We start from the raw sequence: 24042 nt of genomic DNA on the forward strand, positions 1-24042 counted from the left end.
TCAAAGGGAGGTGTTTAACAAATATACTCTCACTTTCTCCCAAGCCCAGGAGGCACTCAGCAGCATCATTGAGAGGGATATAAAAGCACTATAGGGATCATCTGGTCCCTGATGCACTTTGGCCAATGAGGTGGTAGCGACGCCTTTTTGGGGAAGCTGCTTCCAGGCTCGAATCTGGGCCAATAAGCCGGGTGTTAAGGTGGCCTGAACCTCATTTTTGTCATAAGGAGTTTTGCCAAGAAGTTTATTAATGGTCCAATGTTTTGAGGAAGGGTTGTCAGCATTGCGCTGGGCCGTCTCGTGGCAGTTTTCTGAAAAGTCAGTTTTCCATAAGACGAAATCTCCCCCAGACAGGGCAGCACGGGCCAAAACATACCAATCATTTGGCGTAAGCCAAGCCTCGCTCTGGTTTTCAAGTAATGCAAGGGTAAAGGGAGTGGTGGGGCCATACTGGGCGCAGGCTGATTTAAGGTGCTCAACAAAGCAAAAGCTAAGTTTTTGGTAAGACTGACTGGGTGCAGGGCCCTAATCAGCCCCGGAGCCTGTAACCAGGGGCTGCTCCTCATGGGGAGGGGGGGTCTCTCCCTCCTCCTCTTCAAGGGGAGGCAACTGCTCCGTCTCGGGCAGATTTGGTGGATCTGATCCACTCGCCTGGCTTTGGGTAACGGGAAAAGCCAAGACTGGCTGTGGCCGAGGTTTTTTGAGTGAGGGGATGGGCGGTGGCCTAGTCTTTGGGGCACCCAGGGCGAGGTCAGAGAGCTCCTGATCAAGGGAGCATGATTCCTTTAGAAGGCCCAAAGTGTGCCCTGCAGGTGCTGTAATTTTGCTACAAGAGTAGGGGGGATTTCTGGATCATCGGGGTCAGCATTGGGAGTGCTGGCAGTGAACCCACAAGACCCTCAACGACTGCAGCACAGAAGGGGGCAGTGAGGGGAGCATCATAAGGAGGGGGCTGAGTAAGATTATCTTTGTTGGGGGTGGCTTTTGTGAGAGGGAGGTTAAGGGGGCCAAGTTGGCGGCCTCCCTTTTTAGACCGGCCTCATCACCAGGGTTAAGGGGGACCAGGTCAAGACCCTGGAGGGAGGGGTAGATAGACTGAGGTGGGGGTGATTGGACTCCTTCTTCCATATTTTTAATCTCCTGTATAGAGGGTGCTCATGAAGGGGGTCGGGGGGAGTGGGGAGGATGTGAATCAGCGCAAGATGGGGGACGAGACTGTTATTTCATGACTTTTTCTCCCTGAGAAATAACTGACTCAATGTCGGGCGGGGGCTCCTTTGGATCCCAAGAATATCATTAACAAGGTTCCAATAGGAAAAGATTATGACAGGGACTTTATCTGGGCCAAAAACTTGGTAGTGGTCCCTAAGGCAGTCGCCCACCTTTTTCTAACGGTTTTCATCAATTGTTCCTTCTTGGGGGAACCAAGGACAACAGTCCTCTAAGTGACTAAAGAATTTGTTGAGGTCTTTTTTATGAACCCTTATCCCTCGTGTCTGGAGGGCTTCTTTAATGCCCTTTACGAACAAGTCAGGAGAAGAAGTTCCCTGTCCGATGGTGAAGTCTATAGTTTTAGACTCACCTCGTCCTTCCCGCTCTCCTCTGGATCACCGGGACACGAAGTTGGGTGGTCTTGATGGGCTATTGCTTCAAATCTCCACCAGACATCTGGGCTTTCATGGAGAAGGACGTTCAACTCCCAACAAGGCAAGGGTCGAGACCCAACGTTGGGTGCCAGTAGCCCTGGCCAGTGGGGTTTCAACAGGGGCGACCCACCTGTGGGAATAAAAGGAACAGGGGACAGGAGAGATGACAGCAAGACAGGATTCTGATCAAGCAGCAAATTTTATTTTCCTTTGCAAGGCTTATATAGCATAGGAGGGGAGGGGGCAGGAAAGAGGGAAGGGGAAGGGTCATGGAAGGGGTGCAGAATGTGGAAGACGTGCAGATCATGCAACTGCAAGATGTTGGCTAAGGTCAGGGGCCATTTATTCTGTTGCTAGGCTACCTGACCATGGAATGCTCTTTATGTTTGGTTGTCATGGCACCTGACTGTGGAATGTCTTCTTATCTTTGGGAGCCTCTGGTTAGTAAACAGGTGTTACTGCTCTGGGGAAGGGCAGTGGTCTTATAATTTGTTCTCTGGCCTAACTAGTACTTTTCCATGGTTCATGTTTGGTTCATGACATCTTGGTCTTTGACAGTCTAGAATATATTGTAAAGCTACATTATTTTAAACAAGAACAGAAATACATGCATATATCATAACAAGGATAACTCTAAATTTGCATCAACATTGTACCAGTATGAAGCATCTGAAACTAGCAGTAGGTTTTTGTTTTGTTGGGTTTTTTTGTTTGTTTGTTTGTTTTTTAAGACAGGGTTTCTCTGTGTAGTTTTGGTGCCTGTTCTGGATCTCACTCTGTAGACCCAGCTGGGCTTGAACTTACAGAGATCCACCTGGCTCTGCCTATTGAATGCTGCATATTGAATGCACGTGCCACCACTGCCTGGCTGTTTCTCTTCTCTTTCTTTTCTTTTTAACCAATAACCTATTGAATCTGAATGACCAAAGCAGCCCTGGCTACAACATTATAAAACTGCCACTGTAGCTTAACAACCATAGGCAGTGACACTCCATTCCACCCTAGGAGCCAATCCTCCCTCAGGTTTGGTGTGCAGCCCCCAGGGCAGGTAGTGGGAGTGCCACTCATTAGTGTCGAACAGGAAGGGAATGGCATGTAGCATGTGGACAAAAGTCTGTTATTAAACTTAGCAGACTGAAAGTGACTCCATGTCCAGCTTGGCCACCAGACCTGTAGGCCATTCCAGGGTTGTGATTCTAGAGGGGCAGTTCTCTACCAGCTGCTGCCCAGTTCAGGCATGCTCTCAGAGGCTCCCCACAGGCTCCTGCCAGCTCGACCCTGTGGCTCTCCATGAGGAGCTAGCCCAAACCTACTAGCCATGTCTGGGCTCTACAATGCTCATGGCCCCTCCAGCCATGCCTAGTTACCTGGGCAGCCTCTGGGCTAACTTGCTTACCACCTACTCCATGCAAGGGCTGATCTCAAAACTGCTGAGCATGGGACAGGGGTTCCAGGGGACTGGCCATGCCGAGTCCCCATGGCTGCTGACCCTGCCCGCTGCCTGGGCTCCCGGCCAAAGAGCAATAAGGCAATGGGGCAGGAGCATTCTTAGACTGTCCCAGGCCAACCAAAAGGACCCTCCATCCCATTCTACTGGCCATCCAGCCCCAAAGACTATCCATGCACAGCTTCTATCAGGAGTCATAAAGCACATACACGCTCAGACATAAAACATGCATTCCTGTGGCCACTTTCTCACACACTAACACATTCATATAGGTAGGATACTCCAGCAGAAAGGCAAACAAAACATTGTACATCATACAAGAAAAGAAAACGGCTCTCCTGGCACCTGGAGATAAACCCAAAAGGAAGACTATAACCTCATGTTGGTCCATGGGAGTGACCCATGTCATCTACACAAATCAAATTCAAATATAAATCATCCAAAATGATCCAAACTTGTCTGCACATATTTAGAAATTTTGGGTTCAATTACAAAAGAATATCCAAATGGCCAAAAAGACCACTTACAAAAGAATATCCAAGCTAAAGTTAACACAAGTAAACACAGAAAACACAAAAGTAAGCATAGACACACAGACACACAAAGAAAACTTACAGGTTGGCTTCAGGCTCTATGGGCAGTAGTACTGGTAGGCTTGGGGGATTTAGTATGAGCCCCCAAATATTAAGCACAGATCATGGGGACCCCAAAAGACACCCTGGAGACCGAATCCCACATGTAAAATCAAAGAGCCTTTATTCTCTTCAAGCTCCAAGCTTGGTCTTTCTGTCCATCTGATACAGTGGTGTATTGGTGAAATTATTAAGGCCACTCCACGTAGTTAAATGGGAGGTTTATTTTGTGGTGTAACTTACAAATGAAGGGATAGGTAGGAAGTAGGGTCTGGGAAAGGTATGGCGCAGTCTGGCGGTGTCCTCTAGAGAACTTTGCTCAGTCTACCTCCAGCATCCAGGGTCCAGGCACCAAGAGATCCCTCATATCTCGATCCTGGGTCTTCAGCGTCCTCTCTCAGCCCCACCTTGTAGGCATGACCATTACCAAAGCCTCAATGGGGGTTGGAATTTCCAGGCCAAGGTTGGAATGGCTACCCACTACATCTCCCCCTTTTGTCTAAATAAGGAGGTTCTAACCTAACATAAGACTATCTACAAAGAAATGGTTATCAAATATTGTCCAGGAGTAATGAGGGATAATGACCTAGATAAGATGGAACTACAATCAATGCAAACAATATCAAGCAAGAAACACATACTAAAATCCAGGGAAGTCTAGAGCATGGATAGGTGGCAAGTTACAAAGATCATTCCAAAAGGTGTCTTGTGGTGGTATTGTGTTCCCTAAAATAATGTGCACCCTAATAAATTTATCTGGGGTCAGAGAACAGACAGTCACTAGATACAGAGCCAAAAATGGTGGCTAGAAAATGGGTCAGAGCAAGCCATAGCAGAAGCTGGGTGGTGGTGGTTCATGCCTTTAATCCCAAGGAGTGATGGCCAAAAGCAGAAAGATATATAAGGCGTGCAGACAAGAAACTAGAAGCATTTGGCTAGATAAGCCTTTAGGCTTTAAGCAGCAATTCAGCTGAGACCTATTCGGATGAGGACTCAGAAGCTTGCAGTCTGAGGAAACAAGACCACCTGAGGAACTAGCAAGGTGAGGTAGCTGTGGCTTATTGTGTCTCTCTGATCTTCCAGCAGTCACCCCAATAACTGGCCTCAGGTTTGATTTTATTAATAAGACCTTTTAAGATTCCTGCTACAGTGTCCTATCCTAAAGAACCAGAATCTAATACTTAATATATTCTACCTAAGATATTATATATATACTAAGTTGTAACTATAACTGTTAGTCTTTCATCTTATCAAAGACCTGAGAAGGAATATAATGGTACCTGAGAAATGGAAGATGGATGCAAGCAACTTTCGGGAATCTTGCAAGAGTAGACAGAGACAGTCACCTAATGTTTCTCAGCATTGTTGATGCATTCAAATTGGCTACACGCCTAGAGTATCTGACAGACCATTTTCAGAAGCAGGAATTCTGAAAGACCATCTTACCCTGTCTTGGCAGAGTTCAGAAGTCACTTTTCTTTGTGTCCCGCTTGTCCAGAAGGACAGCACTCACATTGTCAGCAGTTGAGGCAAGGGCCGTTCTTTGCCCAGTAGGCCATTTTGTGCCAAGAAGAAAAACTTCCAAATGGAAATGTCTTAGAAGCCCAACGTTCTCTCGAGATCAAATTGGTGCTGCCAGGAGCAATTGTGTCTCACGTCAACAAGATTCTAATTTATTTAAATGCCATATTCTCTATGTCTATGAAGTGTTTGAAGATTACCTGTCCATCTGACCTATGTATCTGTAAATCTGGATAAGCTAACTAGTATAACTATAGAAATGACAAGCTTAGGTGACTATAAATCTATAAGTCTTATCTACCTGGATATCCTAAGGACTGTGATGGTATTGTGTTCCCCAAAATATTGTGCACCCTAATAAACTTATCTGGGGTTAGAGACAGAACAGCCACAATATTAAACATGAGGATAGGCAGTGGTAGCACATGCCTTTAATCCTAGCACTCGGGAGGCAGAGCCAGGCAGATCTCTGTGAGTCCAAGGCCAAATTGGAAACAGCCAGGCATGGTGACTCACACATTTAATCCCAGAAAGAGAGCCTTTAATCCTAGGGAGTTATGGCAGAAAACAGAAAGATATATAAGGCATGAAAACCAGGAACCAGAGTTAGTTAAGCATTTGGCTGGTTAAGCTTTTAGGCTTCTAGCAGCAGTTCAGCTGAGATTCATTCTGGATGAGGACTCAGAGGGTTTCAGTCTGAAGAAACAGGATCAGCTGAGGAACTGGCAAGGTGAGGAAGCTGTGGCTTTTTCTGTCTCTGATCTTCCAGCATTTACCCCAATAACCGGCCTGAGTTTAATTTTATTACTAAGACTCTTTATGATTAATGCTACAAAGGACTAAGGCTTCATGTAAACAAGGTAAATAGACTATAAGCGAATGTATGGTAAAGGACAATGACTTCAAAATTGTGACAATACACAAGATATTTATAAAAGAGGTAGGAATGTATAGTGCAATATGACAATAATCTTATATATCAGTTAAACAGAAGTAGAACACACATACAGTATGACAGATATAAATTTACATTTGTATCAATATACAAATATTTCAAATAAGAGTAAAAATATGTGTACATTATAACAAGTATAGTTCTGTATTTTTATCAATATACAAAATATCTTAAACAGAAATATAAAAATAGTTTATATTTGTATCTACATATAAGAATTCATAACAGTGCAAATTATCTAAGGCTGCTATTTTACTAAATTTGTTTACTAGTGTATATATACAATAGTCTATCATAATATCTTATACCTATCCATTCCATTTCTTCTTTTTGCTTTTTTTCTGAGACATTTTTTTATTTCCGTAAGGAGAATACTGAGTTAGGGTCTGGCAAAGGTATGGTGCAGTCTGGCGGTGTTCTCTAGAGAACTCTGCTCAGTCTACCTCCAGCATCCAGGGTCCAGGCACCAAGAGATCCCTCACATCTCAATCCTCAGTCTTCAGGTCCTCTCTCAGCCCCGCCTTGTAGGTGTGACCATTACTGAAGCCTCAATGGGGGTTGGAACTTCCAGGCCAAGGCTGGAATGGCTACCCACTGCAGTGGTGAGATCAGAGAGCCCTGCGCCCAAGAAAGGCAGGGTTTTTATCAAAGCAGAAGTTGGGGTGAGGGCATTTTCAGGGTTCAGGAACCTGATTGGCTGACATTTGTCTAGAGGTATCTGTAAATGAAAAAAAAAAAGGTGTGTGCTAGATTCAGGGACATCTGGCCCCTTATCTAATGGTTGGAATGTTTGAGCTGTTAGGTACATCTCCTTCCATGGGTGGATCCCTGGGTGATTTCAACCTATGGCTTTTCCTGTATCTGGGTGTTGCCTGCTAGTAAGCCTGTCACAGAGGCTGTGCCTGGGCCTCTATGCCTGTCATGGAAGCTGTGTGGTTCAAGCTGTTTTGGGACCCCTCCACAGTTTTAAGTGTATGAATACACTATTATTCCAGACCTTTGATGTAGGAAGACAAAATGCCTTTAATCCCTATTTCTAGGTGTGAGGACACATGCCTTTGAAAAGCATCAAGAGGCTGGAAGATATGCCTTTAATTTGAGGCACACCTTCTGTTGGAAGTCTGTAAAATGACATGGAACAATGAAGCTTTTTCTCCTCATCTGCTTACCCTAGCTAGCCTTGTTAGCACATTCATTCCTTCACTGGTATTGGAGCCAACTTCTTCATATATTCCAGCATATATTAAAGATCAGCTAAGACATCTAGCCTTGTGGAATGACTTTGAGATTCTTGGACTTTCTCTTCACAACTAAACATTGTTGGATTAGCTGGACAGCAGACTGTCAGTCATTCATATAAAGCCTCTTTACTCACACACATAGATAGATAGATATAGATAGATAGATAGATAGATAGATAGATAGATATTCATTCTGTTACTCCAGAGAACCCTGACTAATACAAAAGGGGTCACAATCTCACAGCAAACTCCCTGATCCTCTGGATCTTAGAACCTTTATACACTCTTCAAAAGTTTTCCTTGAGCCTCTTATATTCAGGAGTGTTTTATATATCTATCCATTCATTGGGCCTGGCATCCACAACACTGCATTTTCATTAGATGTGGTTTATTTCTAGTGGTATCTGTCTGTTGCAAAGAGAGTGTGTGGGTATAAGGAAAATGTTTACATTTTTGTAAAGTTTGCTGGTTTAGTAAAGGGGTGGTTCTTGGTTCTCCTCCAAGGTTCATGACTTGAACTTCACTGAGCAGTCAGCTAGGTTTCCAGTACCAGTCATAGTTTCTCTTTTGTTAAGAATTTCTTAAGTCCATATCACCAAGGTATGCTTGCCACTACTGCCCTCAGGGTTATTGTACCATGACCATCATTAATGTGGTTCATAGGCACCAAAGCTGGATAAGACTGGTCATTGGCTTCCACTTTTGGAAGCTTGCATAGTTCTTCTGGTACCATGAAAACTATTCTTCAGGGAGGAGTTTTTGTTGTTTTCAGACAGGGATTCTGTGCATATTTCCAGTTGTTCTAGACTCACTGTGTAGAGTAAGCTAGCATTGAACTGGGTCTAAAGGTGGCATATCTGTGCAAACTAGCCATTACTTTCATTATTATGTCATGACATCCTACTTCATAGACATAAGTAAACAATGGATCTTATTTCTACTGATTGCAGGGCGTTTACCCACGAACCCCACAGTTCCCCAGAGATTACTTGAGTGCAAGCAGCAGGAAATATTAGATAGAAGGACTTAGATTGTGGAGATAAACAGATAGAAAATACAGGATAGCCTGGAGAGGGCCTAGAACCTTTTCCAATGGGCCCTGATTGTCTCTGCCGCAGGGTATTTATAGAGATGCAAAGAGGTGGGGCAAAAGACCTCCTCCCCCAGCACAGCCAAGTGCAGACCATCTCAGACACCTGCACTCAGGCCTGTGGTCCTAATCATCCTCTATGTGGACCTGCTGGGTAAAGCCACGACGAACCTGAAAACCGGCTCCCACAACTGATATTAAAGACCTCTATTCTACTGAATTGGAATCTCTAATTGAAACATATATGAGTTCCCAGATGCACTTAATATATTAAATTTAAACATCATGAAATGAATATGTAAACACAAGTAGCCCTGAGACTGAAGCAATAATAAAATGCTCCCCATGCAACACAATGACCCGATTGACAGGATCCTATCAAAACTTCAAAGGACAGCAAATCTACATAAATACTTGAAACAAAAATGAAGAGTTCCTGATATAAAACCAAGTACTGAAACAATCAAAGAGAAATTACAGATTTGCTTATTTACAAAATTGTCTCTCTCTAATCTCTCTCACACATACAATACAAACTCTCTCACACACATACATACACACACACAAATACACATATGATGCAGATGTGTGTATGTGTGAGTGTGTGTGTGCTTCAAATACTGTCCATTTTCACTTCCTACCTCTATACTATCCAGGTTCACAATTCCAACAAATCTCTGCTGTGTTTAAATCCATTCATTTTGCTGTTATTAACCAGGGGCACATGTGAGACTGTGGGTTTGGAGCTATGTGTTGGAGCCTGGTGGGCTCAGCAGAGGACTATATTAAAGGTAGTGATTCTGCTTCTACAATGCATCCACTGCCAACATTTGAGGTATAAAGGGTCGGCCCTGTGGGACTTTCCCTTTCCTAGACTGCTTGTGGTCTAGTGTGAGGTCCAGGCAGGTCAGTACAGTTGCTGTTTGTTACTGATTACAACAGCTGTGTGAGTCTAGAGACTGGCATGTCTTAGCCCTTCCTCCTCTTTCCCTTCTTATTCTCTTTCCTCCTCCTCTTCCTCAATGTTCCCAGGGCCATAGGTGGGATGCTGTAACTGCATATCTTGCTCATTTTTTGCATCTGGAACAGCAAGAGTCTCTGCATTCACCACTGCATTAAAAAATTTCCCCTAGGGCTGGAGAGATAGCTCAGAGGTTAAAAGCACTGACTGCTCTTCCAGAGGTCCTGAGTTCAATTCCCAGAAACCACATGGTGGCTCACAACCATCTATAAGGAGATCTGGAGCCCTCTTCTGTACACAAGATGAATTTAAAAAATGGAACCTTAAAAAAAAATTTCCCCTATATTTTATGTAAATGTACCTTTAGCATTAGTCTACAAAGAACTTGTTTGAGTTAGTAAAATAACAAGGCCACCGTCTCATGGTGACAGCAGTACAGCTAGGCATGAACTCTGCTCACTGACTTCTGGAGACACCTATTTCTGTTCATAATCCAAGTTCCTGAAATGTCTCTCGCCAAGGCACAAGTGCAGTATTTTATTTTTACTTGTCATGTTTGTGTTGTGGATGGGATGCTGTAATCTGAATTTAGCAGGTTATCATTTGGTGTAAGCATGTAGCCCAGGAGTGGAGTCCACAAGTTGAGGTTAGGTTGTCAGACTGTCTTTTATCTGAAGGGCTCGGAACTCACTGTGGGGCTCAGATGCCAGGGTGCAGCGTCCTCCTAGATGTAGTTCTGGTCCAGGCTGGCAGCAAGCATGTGAGGAGGCTGTGCAGAGCGGGTCCAGGGCAGCTGACAGCTGGAGCTGTGTGGAAGGCAGCCTGAGACCCAGTGGGAGGGACGGGTCTAGAAGGGCGGGGACTCACCCGGAAACAGCAGCTGGGAGGATGTGGCACATTGGCTGGATGTAGGGGAAGAGCGGAGTGTGGGCGGGGTTAAAGAAGTGACGTAAACGGAAGCTGGGACACAAAGTGAGCGCGGGGAAGTCGGAGAGTAACCGAGGTCAGCAGTGCAGATTGCCAGTTCCCTGTCATTGCTCCGGGTCCTGCACGGTGGAGAACCACGGGGTGCAGGCCTGGGTGCGGAGGACACGGCGGGGTGTCGCGGGAACTGAAACCTCCCGGAGCCGCAGTCTCCGCGCGGGCGGCCTGGGAAAGTCACAGTCACAGCGCAGTGGCGGGAACCGCAGCCCGGCGGCCCTGGAACCTCCCAGGTCAGAGGAGCTGCGGGGCTGGGACGCGGGAGGGAAAGACCGGGGTGCGAGCAGTTTCTCTGCTGTTCCTAAGGAAGACGGCTTTGAAGTTCTGCTGTGGATGTCTTCCCTTGGTGTATTTAGGTCATATGCAATAAGCCTGCTTTTGTTTTTGTTTTTGTTTTTTATCCAATTGATCTGATTGCCAAAACATTCTTGTAAGAATAATATAATTGAATATTTGTATTTATCTGTTGAGATTTGCAAACACGATTGTCTTTGCTACGGTGGAAACGACAAAGCTCCTGAAATTTACAAATATCCATACTAACTTACGTGTTATACCGCTTCCCTATTAGAGAGAGTGAACATTTATTTACCTGGAGACTTGGATTCGCCAAGAGCTTTTAGATAATAGTCATGAAAGGAACGCCTGCAAATTTCATTGAATCTGAACATATATATATATATTCGTCTACCACACTTTACTTGCAAACATTAACTTTTAAAAGTAAATTTTTATCAACCATTAATTTTCCATGAGACATGTGCACACTGTCTTTGCCAGGCCTGGTGCAATAGGGCTTTAATCCCAACACTCAGAAGTCAGAAGCAGTTGGATCGCAATCAGTTGGAGGCTGGTAAGGTGTACATAGTGACTTCAAGGACAGCCAGAACTACATAGAAAAACCCTGCTTTGAAAATGGAAAAGATAAAATAAATAAATTTAAATGCATTATAGTACAGAATGATAATAAAAAAACATCTTGAATAATTATAACACCCATATCAGAAAAATATCTCTTCAATAGTTCTTTTTCTCCTTGGTCCAAGAAAGCACTGTCCATGGATACATGACCAAACTTATTATTTATTTATTTATTTTTGGTTCTAGTGTTTGCTGTGTTTGAGACCTGAACTCACAGTGTTGCTCTGTCTGGCCCAGAATTCACCATGTAGACCAGGCTAGCCTGGAAAACACAAGAGTTCCACTCACATGTTTCTCCCAAATGCTAGGATTAAAGGTGTGCACCAACAGGGCAATTCAAACTGTTGTTTTTTTTTATTTTGTGGTCTGTTGACAGCCAGTAGTGTGGTTTTTGATTACTCCCAGGTGGAGAGGCAATGCCTTGACCCTGCCCTGAGGGCTTTGTGCTGGGACTATGTTGTAGTGTTGTAGGAATTTAGCAGAGTCACTGTTTCTTGGGTAAACATCAAATTGAACAACTAATTTTTGGAAGTACTTTGACCTTGAAGAATCCTTGTGGAAACAGTAAATGTATCATGTGATCTGTAGAATTGGTTTTGCTGAAGGGGCATTGTAGCCATCCTGAGACTTTGGTCACAAGATGCCACAGGCACACCTGAGGCTTTTGTTTTGTTGTGTATTGCAAAAGATACAAAATAAAGGACTAAAGTCATGGGAGCATGTGATACTTTCCTTTAGTAAGACATGTAAAGCTTGGTTTGAGGAAATACTTTGTGTAACTTTCAATAAATACACCTTTGTATGAGTATTCTGGATTAAGTTCATCAGAGTTTGGACCTTCTTGACCTTAAAACTTCATCTAGGAGTGCCCTCTTTTTTCAAGCAACCCCTGCTACACTGTACACCCTGACATTACAGAATTACAGCAGTATACCTGGACAGTGGCGGTGTGTGACTTTAATTCCAGCACAGGGGAGGCAGAGACAAATGGATCTCTGTGAGTTAAAGTCCCGCCTGGTCTACTGAGCTACTTCCAGGACAGCTAGGGCTGATCCACACAGAAACCCTGTCTTAAAAAACATAAACAACAACAACATTAACAAAAGAGAAAAAGGAAAATTGCAGCAGTATCGTTTTTGTGGCTGAGAATTGTTTGCTTGCAGTCTCCCTTTCTCTTCCTCAGTATTTGTGGACAAATTAATCTGCAAGTGAGTGAGCTTTGTGTGAGTGAATCTCAATCACACGGAATAAAGTGAAATCCATAGAGGAAAAAAGAAATGTTGTCCCTTCTTCATGTGTGTCTTTTTGGGAGTGTAAGGTTTCATCATTATTGATCCATGATTAATTCAGAACCTCACTATTGTACAATATTCTCTTCATAATCATTCAGTACCATATCTGCCACTGAGTTTTGACTGAGCTGTGATTGGAAGTGCAATTCAATTTAGAATAAATAAAATGCTTTCAGAATATTTTCAGTATTCTGTCACTGTAGGAGTTGGGAAATCATTTGTATAATCCTGTATTTACTTTTCTCTTTTCTCTTGAGCACAGTACTATGTTAGAAATTCAGGTTATTCCTCACATTCTGTTTCCCATGTGTAGGCTAAATGATCACCCAGACCTGCTCACTTGTGCAGCAGAACAAAATGGCCTGGAAGGAGAGAGGAGACAGGAGCTAAGGGTCCAGGTATGGTGGAGACATTGGTGGAGGAGTGGAAAGGGGATCAAGTGAATGTGGAAATGGGACATGAAATCAGTTTTGCCACATTTTGTTTTACTAGAAATAATTCTGGAGACTCCCACTGAGAAAAATCTCCTCAGGATTATCCTAATGTGGGCATGAGAAGGCTTTCTTCAGAAGAATTGATAATGGAGTCAAATAAAGTTTTATTTGACTGTGCATCTGAGTGATGCTGTCCTTATACACATCAGAGACCATGTTTTCATGCCATTATTAAATAATTTTCACTCATTGTTTTAATGTATTATAAAAATGATGAAAACTAATACCTCCTGGTTTATTTGTTGTTTTCAGAATTTTGGAGCTTTGGTATTCTAGCACATTCTCTACCTTTTAGTGTTTTTGTCTCTGTTACTGAAAATAATGCCAACAGAGTTTTGATAAGAATCCGGAACTATATTTACACCCTACTTCACTGCATCTGTACTATCTCCTATTGTTTCCCATTGCTTGTTGGAAATTAGGATAAATATTTAGAATGCACTAGGAGTTATGCTGATTCAGTAAAGTACTGGTTGTAGGTTCTCCTCCAAGATCCATGCCTTTACTATTCCTGGTGATACAGGGTAGGTTTCCAGTACCAGGCATGCCTTCCCTCTTGTTGAAAGGGTCTTAATCCAGTTAGAAGCTATTGGTTACCACCTAATTATGTGTGCCACTCTTGCACCCTTAGGGCTATCATGCCGTGCAGATCATTGGTGTGTTTCATAGGTGTCATAGCTGGGTAGGACAGTTGTTTGACTTCCTCCTTTAGAAGGTTGTATGTCACCTTGTGATACCATGAAAGCTAGTCCTCAGGGAGGGGGCTTTAAGGTCAGTTCCATCTGGAGCCCTCTAGGATTGGTGTCTGAAGTGTGTGGCTTCTTCAACACTAGGAACTCAACTTCTGTCTCTAGGAGGCAACCGTGGGCAACAGCAGTACCTTGCAATGTTTGGAAGTCTCTAGGACAACTGAGACCTACAACTTCAAAACTAGGCTTCTGCTTTTTTTTTTTTTTTTTTTTTTTTTTTTTTTTTTTTTTTTTAAATTTTACTTTTCTATCATCAGCTTGGTACAGTACAAATTCTTATCCTAATAGTGAAATGTTTCATTGAAGCTTGCCCATTGATTGAGTAAAACCAAAACTTATTATAAGCCACAGTCATCCTAGGGTCCCCTCTGCTATGTAGCCTCCCTGGTTCTGTGTGTTGCAGTCTGATTATCCTTTGCTTTATATCTGGTGACCACTTATGAGTGAATACATTCCATGTTTATCCTACTGAGTCTGGTTTACCTCACTCAGGATGATATTTCTAGCTCCATCCATTTGCTTGCAAATTTCATGCTGCCATTGTTTTTCTCTGCTAAGTAGTACTCCATTGTGTATATGTACCACATTTTCTTTACCCATTCTTCAGTTGATGGGCATCTAGGTTCTTTCCATGTTCTGGCTATTACAAATAATGCTGCTATGAACATAGTTGAGCATATATCTTTGCGATCATTGAGCATTCCTTGAGTATATGCCCAAGAGTGGTATGGCTGGATCTTGCAATAAATAAATTCCCAATTTTCTGGGAAAACACCATACTGATTTCCACAGTGGTTGTACAAGTTTGCATTCCCACCAACAGTGGAGGAGTGTTCCCTTTGCTCCACATCCTCTCTAACATAGACTGTCATTAGCATTTTTGATCATAGCCATTCTGACAGGTGTAAGGTGCAAACCAGGCTTCTTACACCTGGTGGTGGTCATTTTGTTAGAAATTCTATGGCTCTTGTGAGGACTATCATCAGTCCATTTGGGAGATTTTCATTTACACTCCAAATGTATAAGCTTACAGAGACTTAGATATATTATAGATGGGTTTTTGTTTGTTTGTTTGTTTATGGATGGATGGATAACAGTCAAAGAATAGATGGTTACTATAGTCATCCAGGTTGTGGACTCACATCTGAAGGTTTAGAGCTAAGCACTTCCTATGAGAGAACATGCAATATCTGTCTTTCTGGGTCCCGGTTACCTCATTCAATATGGTGTTTTTTCTAGGTCCCTCCATTTACCTGGAAAGCTCATTATTTCAATTTCTTTACATGAATAGTATTCCATAATGTATATGTAGCACATTTTTACTATCTGGTTGTCAGATGAAGAACATTTAGGTTGTTTCCATTTTGTAGGTGTTGTTAGTAGAGCAGCAATGAACTTTGGTGAGCAAGTATCTGTGGAGTAGGATGTCGAGTCCTTTGGGCACATACCAAGGAAAGGAACAGATGAGTCATGTGCTGAATTTATTTAATTTCAGGGTTTGTTTATTTAAATGAGGATTCTATCTCTCTCTTTTTTTTAGTGTGGCTAGATATTTTTTGGCATTTTTATTTGATATGGTTTCATTTTTATGTTGTTGCTGGTTGAATTTTTGGTACTATTCTTCCCTCTTTTTGAGAAATAGTGGTTTGCTGTCTTGCTCATAGATGATTACATCACAGTTCTCCTGTATTTCTCTGTTCTTCATTTGAAATTTATTAGTTCCCAAATTCTCGTGAATGATTCCTCTGACTGTCCTGTGTATGTTTTGCCTCTAATTTATTATCTGCAGTGCTGCTTTAGTGAAATCAACTGTGTTAATTTGTGACTATCTTGAAACGCACTTACATCTCCTTCAATTTTAAGAGAACAGTTTTCTTTGTGCAACAAGTTCCTTGATGGTGATTTTCTCTTCAAGCTTCAGAAGTCTTTCCATGCTCTCCTGTCTTTGTGACCATTGACAGGACCCCAGATAGAATTGTGTTTTTGGGGTCTTTTCATGTGGTTTGACATTATTCTCTAACAGCTTACTGTATTAACTTTTCCGTTTTGACCCCTTGATTTGAGAGGGAAGCAACCATCTATTCATTGTTCCTGAAAGAGAAAGCCAAAGAAGAGAAACAGTTAGAAATGGTTGATTCTCCAGTAATCATGTCTCAGGTCAGTGGTCCTTTTCACTCTTTATCTAAAAGGGTTATACATTGATGTATTAAAAGTCTTTAATTTTCTGCTTCTGATACTTTTAAAATTTTTGTTATGAGCAATTCTGCAAACAGAACCAACAAAATCACACACTCATATCAAGCAGACCCAAAGACTATACTAGTCATCGTACTAATTAATTATTTATTTATTCATTCATTCATTTATTTATTTGGTTTTTCGAGACAGGGTTTCTCTGTAGCTTTGGTGCCTGTCCAGGCTCTCGCTCTGTAGACCAGGCTGGCCTCAAACTCACAGAGATCCACTTGCCTCTGCCTCCCGAGTGCTGAGATTAAAAGTGTGCACCACCAGCGCCCAGCCTCATTGTACTTTTATACAGTTAGAGTCATCATAAGGAACAGAAGTTCTGGAGCCTCACATGGGATTTTATATTTTTCACAATCAAATATATTTTGATTTTTGTTATCCACTGCCAAAACCCCAAAAACTTTTCATAGAATTAGAACCTGAAAAGCACTTAACTTTATATACTTCACAACTGGTATTCATTACCTTCATTCAGTCCCCTATATACATTGTTTCTGTATACATACATTATTGGATAAATTCTGCGTATGAGCGAAAATGTGGTGTCTTCTTTATAAAATGTATGACCACACTTTGGTCAATTCATTTTCCTGCAAATTTTTTATTTTAATTTTTTTCTACAGCTGAATTTTCCTCCATTTTATATCATTTTCATTATCCATTCATCTGTTTATAGATAATTAGTTTGATTCCAATAGCTTTCCTTTGGTGATTAAAACAGCAGTAAGTATGAGGTATAAATATCTCTGTAGTGGGGGGTGTTGTTCTCTGGGTCTATGGCCAGGAGTGAAAGAGAGTCAGTCATATGTAACTTCTCTCTTCAATGTTTTCGATAATCTCCAAATGGATTCCCACTATGGCTGTATTAATTTGCATCCTCCCCTTCAAAGCATCAACAGTGCATAAGTTTTCCTTTGTCTCCATATCCCCTCAAACATTTGTTGTCCGATTAGTTGATAACAGCCATTCTGCCTGGGGTGAGGCAGTATTTCTAAGATGTTTTCATTTGTGTTTCCATGGTGGTCTTTTGGGGATCCTGAATGCTTTTGCAATGTTTGTTGGTCATTTGAGTTTCTGTCTTTGAAAAGCATGTATTTGGTTCATTTGCCCATTTGTTGATTTGCAGTTTTTTATTTCCTCGGTATTTAATTTAATTTTGGTAAATTCTTGCTATGAGCCTTATCTAGGATGTCACTGTTACAGATTTCCTTAGCTATACTTTAATATTTTTTTTATTTGTTTTTGGGCTTCCCTCAAATTTTTTTTAAAGGATTTGTTTATTTATTATGTATACACCATGTTTGCCTGCAGGCCAGAAGAGGGCACCAGATCTCATTACAGATGGTTGTGAGCCACCATGTGGTTGCTGGGAATTGAACTCAGGACTTCTGGAAGAGCAGTCAGTGCTCTTAACCTCTGAGCGACCTCTCCAGCCAATCCCTCAATTTTTATTACTCTTTGGGAGCGAAGTGAAATATTCTTCCAAACTTCTGAAATTGTTATATGTCTCTGTTGGCTTATGCATATTCCTAGGGAAAATTTGGATTATATCACATATGGCTGGAACAGATTTTTCTGTCTTCATAGTGGCCCAAAAATTTCCTTAAAATTATTCCATAGACTACTTACCTTAGATGATAATGTTTAAATGTGGTGCTGTTACAATCCTTGCTACTGTGGAAAAAACCAAAACTCTTTGTCTACACCTTTAGTCATATAGTCTGTCTTCTAAACCTATGCCTTTGCTGTTTAGTCGATGGCATTGTACCAAGAGTTTAAACATCCCAATTGACTCTGTTAGAATAGAGTCATGTAAGGCCCAGTTCACAAAGGATTGATTTGTGTCAACATTTTTAGCATGATCTACAGGTACAACATTTAAAGCACATTTTCTCATCATGAATTTTCCTTCTGAGACATGTCTGCTGTGATCCTGTGTAACATAAACACAGAATCCATAACAGATGGATAATCATGTCCAGACCTTAAATGTATTTCTTGTTTCATGTATACTGCTTGTAAGACTATTGTCTCATCGTGTTTTCACAGAATTAGAACATTCATGATAGAAAGTGACTATATTGGAAATCATTTTTTGAGTAATTATCTTCCCTCATCTATATTCCATATCCTTATGTCCAGGAAAGCACTTCCAGGTAGCACGAGCTGAAACCATATGCTTTTGTTTCAGGGTCCTTTGACATTCAGGGATGTAGCTGTGGACTTTCCCCAGCAGGAGTGGGAATGCCTGGACTCTGCTCAGAGATCTTTGTACATTGATGTGATGTTGGAGAATTACAACAACCTGGTCTTTGTGGGTGAGAACATTTTGCTTATAGAATTCCTAACCCATCTTTTTTTTTTTTTGTTCTGCCTTCATAGTATGTAAAATCTGTTAGGCTGTCCTGAAAAAACAACAGGAGACAAGGCAAAGTTTAGTAGTAGGAAAGAACTTTTTCATGCTGTTTACTTTTCTCTTTCCATTTTTCCATTTCAGGGGTGTCATCCACCCTCCATTTTGGTTCCAATTTTCATCCAAACTCAGTAGCATGTAATATTTCCACTCATATCTTAAATCTCCATAGCCATTATTGCAATGATATGGTTTTATTTGTGAGACAAATTCAAGATATACAAACTGAAAATGCTAAATATACTGAAATATGTGACTACAAATATCTATCAAGAATTCTTGCCTAAATTCCTCAGCTTTATGTTTTCAATTACTGAATGCAGTGCTGTCTTAGACTTCTGTCATCTTTCTGAAAGTTCTAGCATGGGTCATGGCCTGCCTCAAAGAATATGTAGATTATGTTTGCAAGGTAGATGTGATCACCTACGAGAAAGAATGAAATTGCCCTGAAAAGTGGGGAGGAGACAGTAGCCTTAACTAGGGTCAGCTAGTGAATGAACAATAGAATAGTAAAGACTTCAAGTGAAGGAGAAAGCAAGAACTGAGAAAGTTTCCCATATTCAATTCCACTTGAAAATATGCCTGATCATTTAACTTAGTGTAGTGTGTTGCCCCAGGATGCATCCTGTCTGTTGAAATATCTGTTAGAAGGCATTGTGCCTTATTAGTCCTGAATGATGGTGACTTAATACTAGTACAAAATGAAATTTTATTTAACTATGCTGAAATCAGATTGGAATAATTTTACAAATTTTAAGTCTAATATGAGTCCATGAAGTAGGATTATTCTATAATTGCCATCCTTGTATGCATATCTTCATATTACATCCTTCATTTTCTTCCCAGTGGAGAATACACAGACACCCTTCTGGGAAATAATCTCAGGAGTCATTCAGAATACAGAGTAGACTCGAGAATAACTCTGTGAGGAATGTTAAGAAACACAACAGTGTGTGGAGCTCATACAGTGGAGGATAGAAATAAACAATAGGTGCCCATTACAGCCCTGCCTCAAACCATCTAGAGCCTCAGATGTCTGGCAGAATATGTCTTTGCATCCATTACTTTTGAAGTATCTAATGTGTTTTCTAGAGAAAAAAAATAACCCTGTGATGCTTTTCAGTAAGATTTTAATCTTAAAAGGAATTGGGTCTTCTGAATAGTACTTATCATTGCCTATCACTTAGTAAATGTATATACTGTGAACCAGGGATTAGATTAAATTCCTCTTCATCAATTTCCAAGAAGACATATTTAAAGATAAAGACATGTATCTAAATATAATCACTCAGTGAGCTCTCTCACAAAGCTAATTCATGGCTGTCAATTATTTTTCCATCTTATTTCCAGTTAGAGTCCATTACTGGGAGCTCTAATCTTAAGTAGTTCCAGGATCCCTTATTTTAAAAGAGAATTTAGGGAGACAGTCGTTTATCTCATGTTTATCATTGGAACAAGCCCTATTAATCTAAATTTTGGTCATTTTCAGAGAATTATTACAGATGTGATCCTGTCCATCAACTTGTGAAGACTGAAAAGGAGTCTTGTCAGTGTACTGAACTTGGCAAAGTGCCTCACGACCCCTCCACACTTGCACTTTATACAACAAGTGAAACTACAGAAAACTCTAATAACTACACATACAGTAACAACAAGGATGCCTCTACTGACTCATCACACCTAGATAGACATGAAAGCATGCACACTGGAGAAGAACTTTGCAAATCTAAAGACCATGAGAAATCTTTAAATTTGTGTTCCAACATTACTCAAGATCAGAGACTCTACACTGCAAAGAAGGAGCATAGGCAGGGAGAATATCATGACCATTTTGCCTCTGCATATAGTCTTTTGCAACAAGCAATTCGAGAGACACCACACCAATGTGGGAAATGCGGGAAATGCTTCAAGGCTGCCTTATACCTCACTGAACATGAGAGAATTCATGCTGGAATTAAACCCTACAAGTGCAATGTTTGTGAAACATCCTTTACCCAGCTTTCAAGTCTTGATATACATCTAAGACTTCATACTGGGGAGAATCCTTACAGATGCAAAGAATGTGGAGAGTCATTTCGTCAGTTGTCAGCACTTCATAGCCATCAGAAGTTGCATAATGGAGAGAAACCTTACAAATATAAGGAATGTGGCAAATCCCTTGCCCACTCTTCCACTCCTAAGAAACATCAGAAAAAGCATGTTGTTAAGAGACATTATATTTGTCAAGAATGTGGCAAAGTCTCTCATAGTCCTTCACACTTTAAGGATCATTCCAGAGTCCATACTGGAGAGAAGCCTTTCAAATGCAATGAGTGTGACAGATCCTTTCCCCACTATTCATCATTGAGTAGGCATAGGAAAACTCATAATCCAGAGCAAATGCACAAATGTAAAGAATGTGGTAAGTCCTTTCTTGAATTATCATATCTTAAAACTCATTACAGAATCCATACTGGTGAAAAGCCTTTCAAATGTAAAGTATGTGACAAATCCTTTACCTACCACTCAGCCCTTAAAACACACCAGAAAGTTCACACTGGGGAGAAGCCTTACAAATGTAAGGAATGTGACAAGTCTTATACTAGATTCTCATCTCTTAGATCACATCAGAAAATTCATACTGTAGAGAAACCTCACAAATGCAAAGACTGTGACATGTCCTTTATTGATCTTGCAAGTCTTATAAAACATCAAGGAGTTCATACTGGAGAGAGGCCATACAAATGTAAGGAATGTGACAAATCCTTTACCAGTTTCACAGTTCTTAAAAGACATCAGATAGTTCATACTGGGGAGAAACCTTACAAATGTATGGAATGTGACAAGTCCTTTACGCAGGAGTCAAATCTTAGAAGACATCAGAGAGTTCATACTGGAGAGAGACCTTTAAGTTGTGAAGAATGTGACAAATCTTTTACAAGGTGCTCCTACCTCAGAGCACATCAGAAAATCCATACTGGGGAGAAACCATACAAGTGCAACAACTGATATATCCTTTATCCTGATTTTGAGCCTTAGAAGACATTAGAAAATTCATACCGGGCAGAAACATACCATTGTAAATCGTGTGACAGCATTTTCCAGTATTCTGTGCTTTCAGATCACAACACTACACAAAAGTAGAAACATAAACTTGTGAAAGTCTTTAATGAAGGTTTACATTTTAAAAGATATCCTAGAGTTTATATTAAATAAAATTCTGCAAATTTAACAGTGGGAAAAGCTTTTTTATTTCTCTCAATGTATATATGTGCCCTGCCTGTAAGTATATCCGTGCATGCCAGGCGGTGGTGGTGCACACCTGTAATCCCAGCACTTGGGAGGCAGAGGCAGGTGAATCTCTGTGAGTTCAAGGCCAGCCTGGTCTCTATAGCGGGAGTTCCAGGAAAGGTGCAAAGCTACACAGAGAAACCCTGTCTCGAAAAAAAAAAAAAAAAAAAAAAAAAAAGTGTGTCCGTGCACTACATGTTTTCCTAGTGTGGGCCGAGGACAGAAGGGGTCATGAGATCCTCTGTTGTGTAGTTACAGACCATTGTTAACTGCTGCACTTGAGTTGGGAATTGAACCTTGGTCTTCTGGAAGAGCAACCAGCAGTCTTACACATTAAACCATGTCTTCACCCCTGGTTAAAAATGTAGTAAAAACATTTGTCTTGTTCAACATCCCAAAATTCATATTAATGGCAGGTGTGGTGGTGCACTCCTTTATTCCAAGCACTCACGGTGCAGAGGCAAGAAGATGTCTGTGAATTGGAGGACATTATCATCTCCATACTGAGTTCTAAGACAGCAGAACTACATAAACTCTGTCAAAAACAAAACAAGTCCTAATAGAGTCACATAAAAACTATGACAAAACCTTTAGTTTTCTCTTTAATTGTGCTGTATATCACAAAATTCATACATCTGAGAAACCATATGTTAGAGAGTATATACTCCCCATGTCTTTCTGTCCATTGGAAATTACACCTCCCCAACTGCATTGAATTTGACAAACCCTTTATATGGTGATCTAATTGCAGAGAAAAAAGTAAATTCATCAAAGAAAACACTTTGATAAATTCTCTTATTCATCTTCTAAATCATACTAGATTCAAACCAAATAGCAAGAAAATAAATAATTGACTGTGAGGAGATAGGCTATGAATGTGACATCACTTGAATGCTGACATACAACTTAGAAATCCCCAAACACTAAGGATGTGGTGACACAGACCTTAAATCCTGGCTCTCTGGAGGCAGGGGAAGGTGTATCCTCATGAGTTCTAGGGCAGTCTTGTCTACTTTGCAAATTCCATGTTAGCCAGAGCTACTCAGGGAAATCCTATCTGTAGAAACAAATCTCCAAGGGTGTATAGGAATTCATTTTTAAATAGTTAAGCAAAATTGTGGAGGATTTACTTGAAACTCTATTATAAAATGATAAAACTTGCATTAACTGTTAGTATACTTTCACTGATATAAAGGAGAGATGTAACACCCACCCTCAGCCATAAAACAATGGTAATTTCCCCAGGCTTACACAGCTGCTTTTTCTTAGTAGTTTTTGAAGTGTTATAATCTACTGCAAGAGGAGACTTCTTTCTCAAATGTTGAGAGTAATACAAACATAATTTTAAACATGAATATTTAGATTTTAATGTTCATGATTATTATCAAAACACCAATAGCTTCTGCTCTACAACCTATAGTTCCCAAGTAATTTTTTTTTTGTTTTGTTTTTTTAACATGGCATGAATTCCTCTCTGTGGTGATGGCTTGAAATCCAATCATGAGAGAGTTTATTTATGTCCATAAACAGTGGTACAAGTTTTGCACCAATACTCACATGTTGTCTAACAGGTTATTGTAAGATGCATGGCCCAGTGGTTAACTAGACTATTGACATAATTTCTCTGCCAACAGTCTGCACAGAATCTTACAGTGCTACAAAAGCTAGCCAGCAGGGAGAGTCACCTGGTAAGTTCAATACTGCTCTGTATCTTGCAACCAAACGGTTTGGTGTCTTCAGCTTCAACATGTACTTATGGTCCCAAGCAAGAGCACTGGGAATGACCTTGTTTAGGGTGACAATGGGGCCTCCCTGATTAGTAATTGCTGTAGCATAAATCTTAAAAGGTCTTATTAATAAAAACAAACCTGAAGCCAGGTATTGGTGTGAACGCAGGAAGATCAGAGAAGCAGAACAAGCCACAGCCACCTCACCTCACCAATTCCTCAGCCTGATCTCATTTCCTCAGACTGGAAGCCTCTGTGTCGTCCGTCATCCAAATGGATCTCAGCTGAACTGCTGCTAAAAGCCTAAAAGCTTAACTAGGCTCTAGTTCCTGGTCCTCACACCTTATATGTACCTTTATGCTTCATGCCATTACTTCCTGAGATTATGCCTGGCTGTTTCCAGTGTGGCTTTGAACTCACAGAGATCCAGATGGATCTCTGCCTTTGGAATGCTA

The 24042-nt window shown here is 41.0% G+C and overlaps 1 protein-coding gene and 1 long non-coding RNA gene across 3 annotated transcripts in view; one reads left to right on the forward strand and one right to left on the reverse strand.

Moving 5' to 3' along the window:
- The window catches only part of LOC118576646, a 43871-nt gene extending 33597 nt beyond the window's left edge, over positions 1-10274 (reverse strand). For both annotated transcript variants that reach the window (XR_004943967.1, XR_004943968.1), the window contains exons 1-2: positions 10185-10274; positions 1583-1776 (exon numbers count right to left, since the gene is read on the reverse strand). This is a non-coding gene — a long non-coding RNA (uncharacterized LOC118576646). The remainder of the gene's footprint in view (positions 1-1582; positions 1777-10184) is intronic.
- Positions 10275-15494: 5220 nt separating this feature from the next.
- Positions 15495-21787, forward strand: LOC118576645 (zinc finger protein 54-like). The gene is made up of 3 exons (XM_036176834.1): positions 15495-16087; positions 18369-18495; positions 20080-21787. Exons 1-3 carry the CDS (start codon positions 16058-16060, stop codon positions 21576-21578), a joined length of 1656 nt encoding a protein of 551 aa, XP_036032727.1. The 5' UTR covers positions 15495-16057; the 3' UTR covers positions 21579-21787.
- The last annotated feature ends 2255 nt before the right edge of the window (positions 21788-24042 follow it).

This window comes from Onychomys torridus, unplaced genomic scaffold (genome assembly GCF_903995425.1).
Source record: "Onychomys torridus unplaced genomic scaffold, mOncTor1.1, whole genome shotgun sequence".
In the NCBI taxonomy this organism is placed as follows: domain Eukaryota; kingdom Metazoa; phylum Chordata; class Mammalia; order Rodentia; family Cricetidae; genus Onychomys; species Onychomys torridus.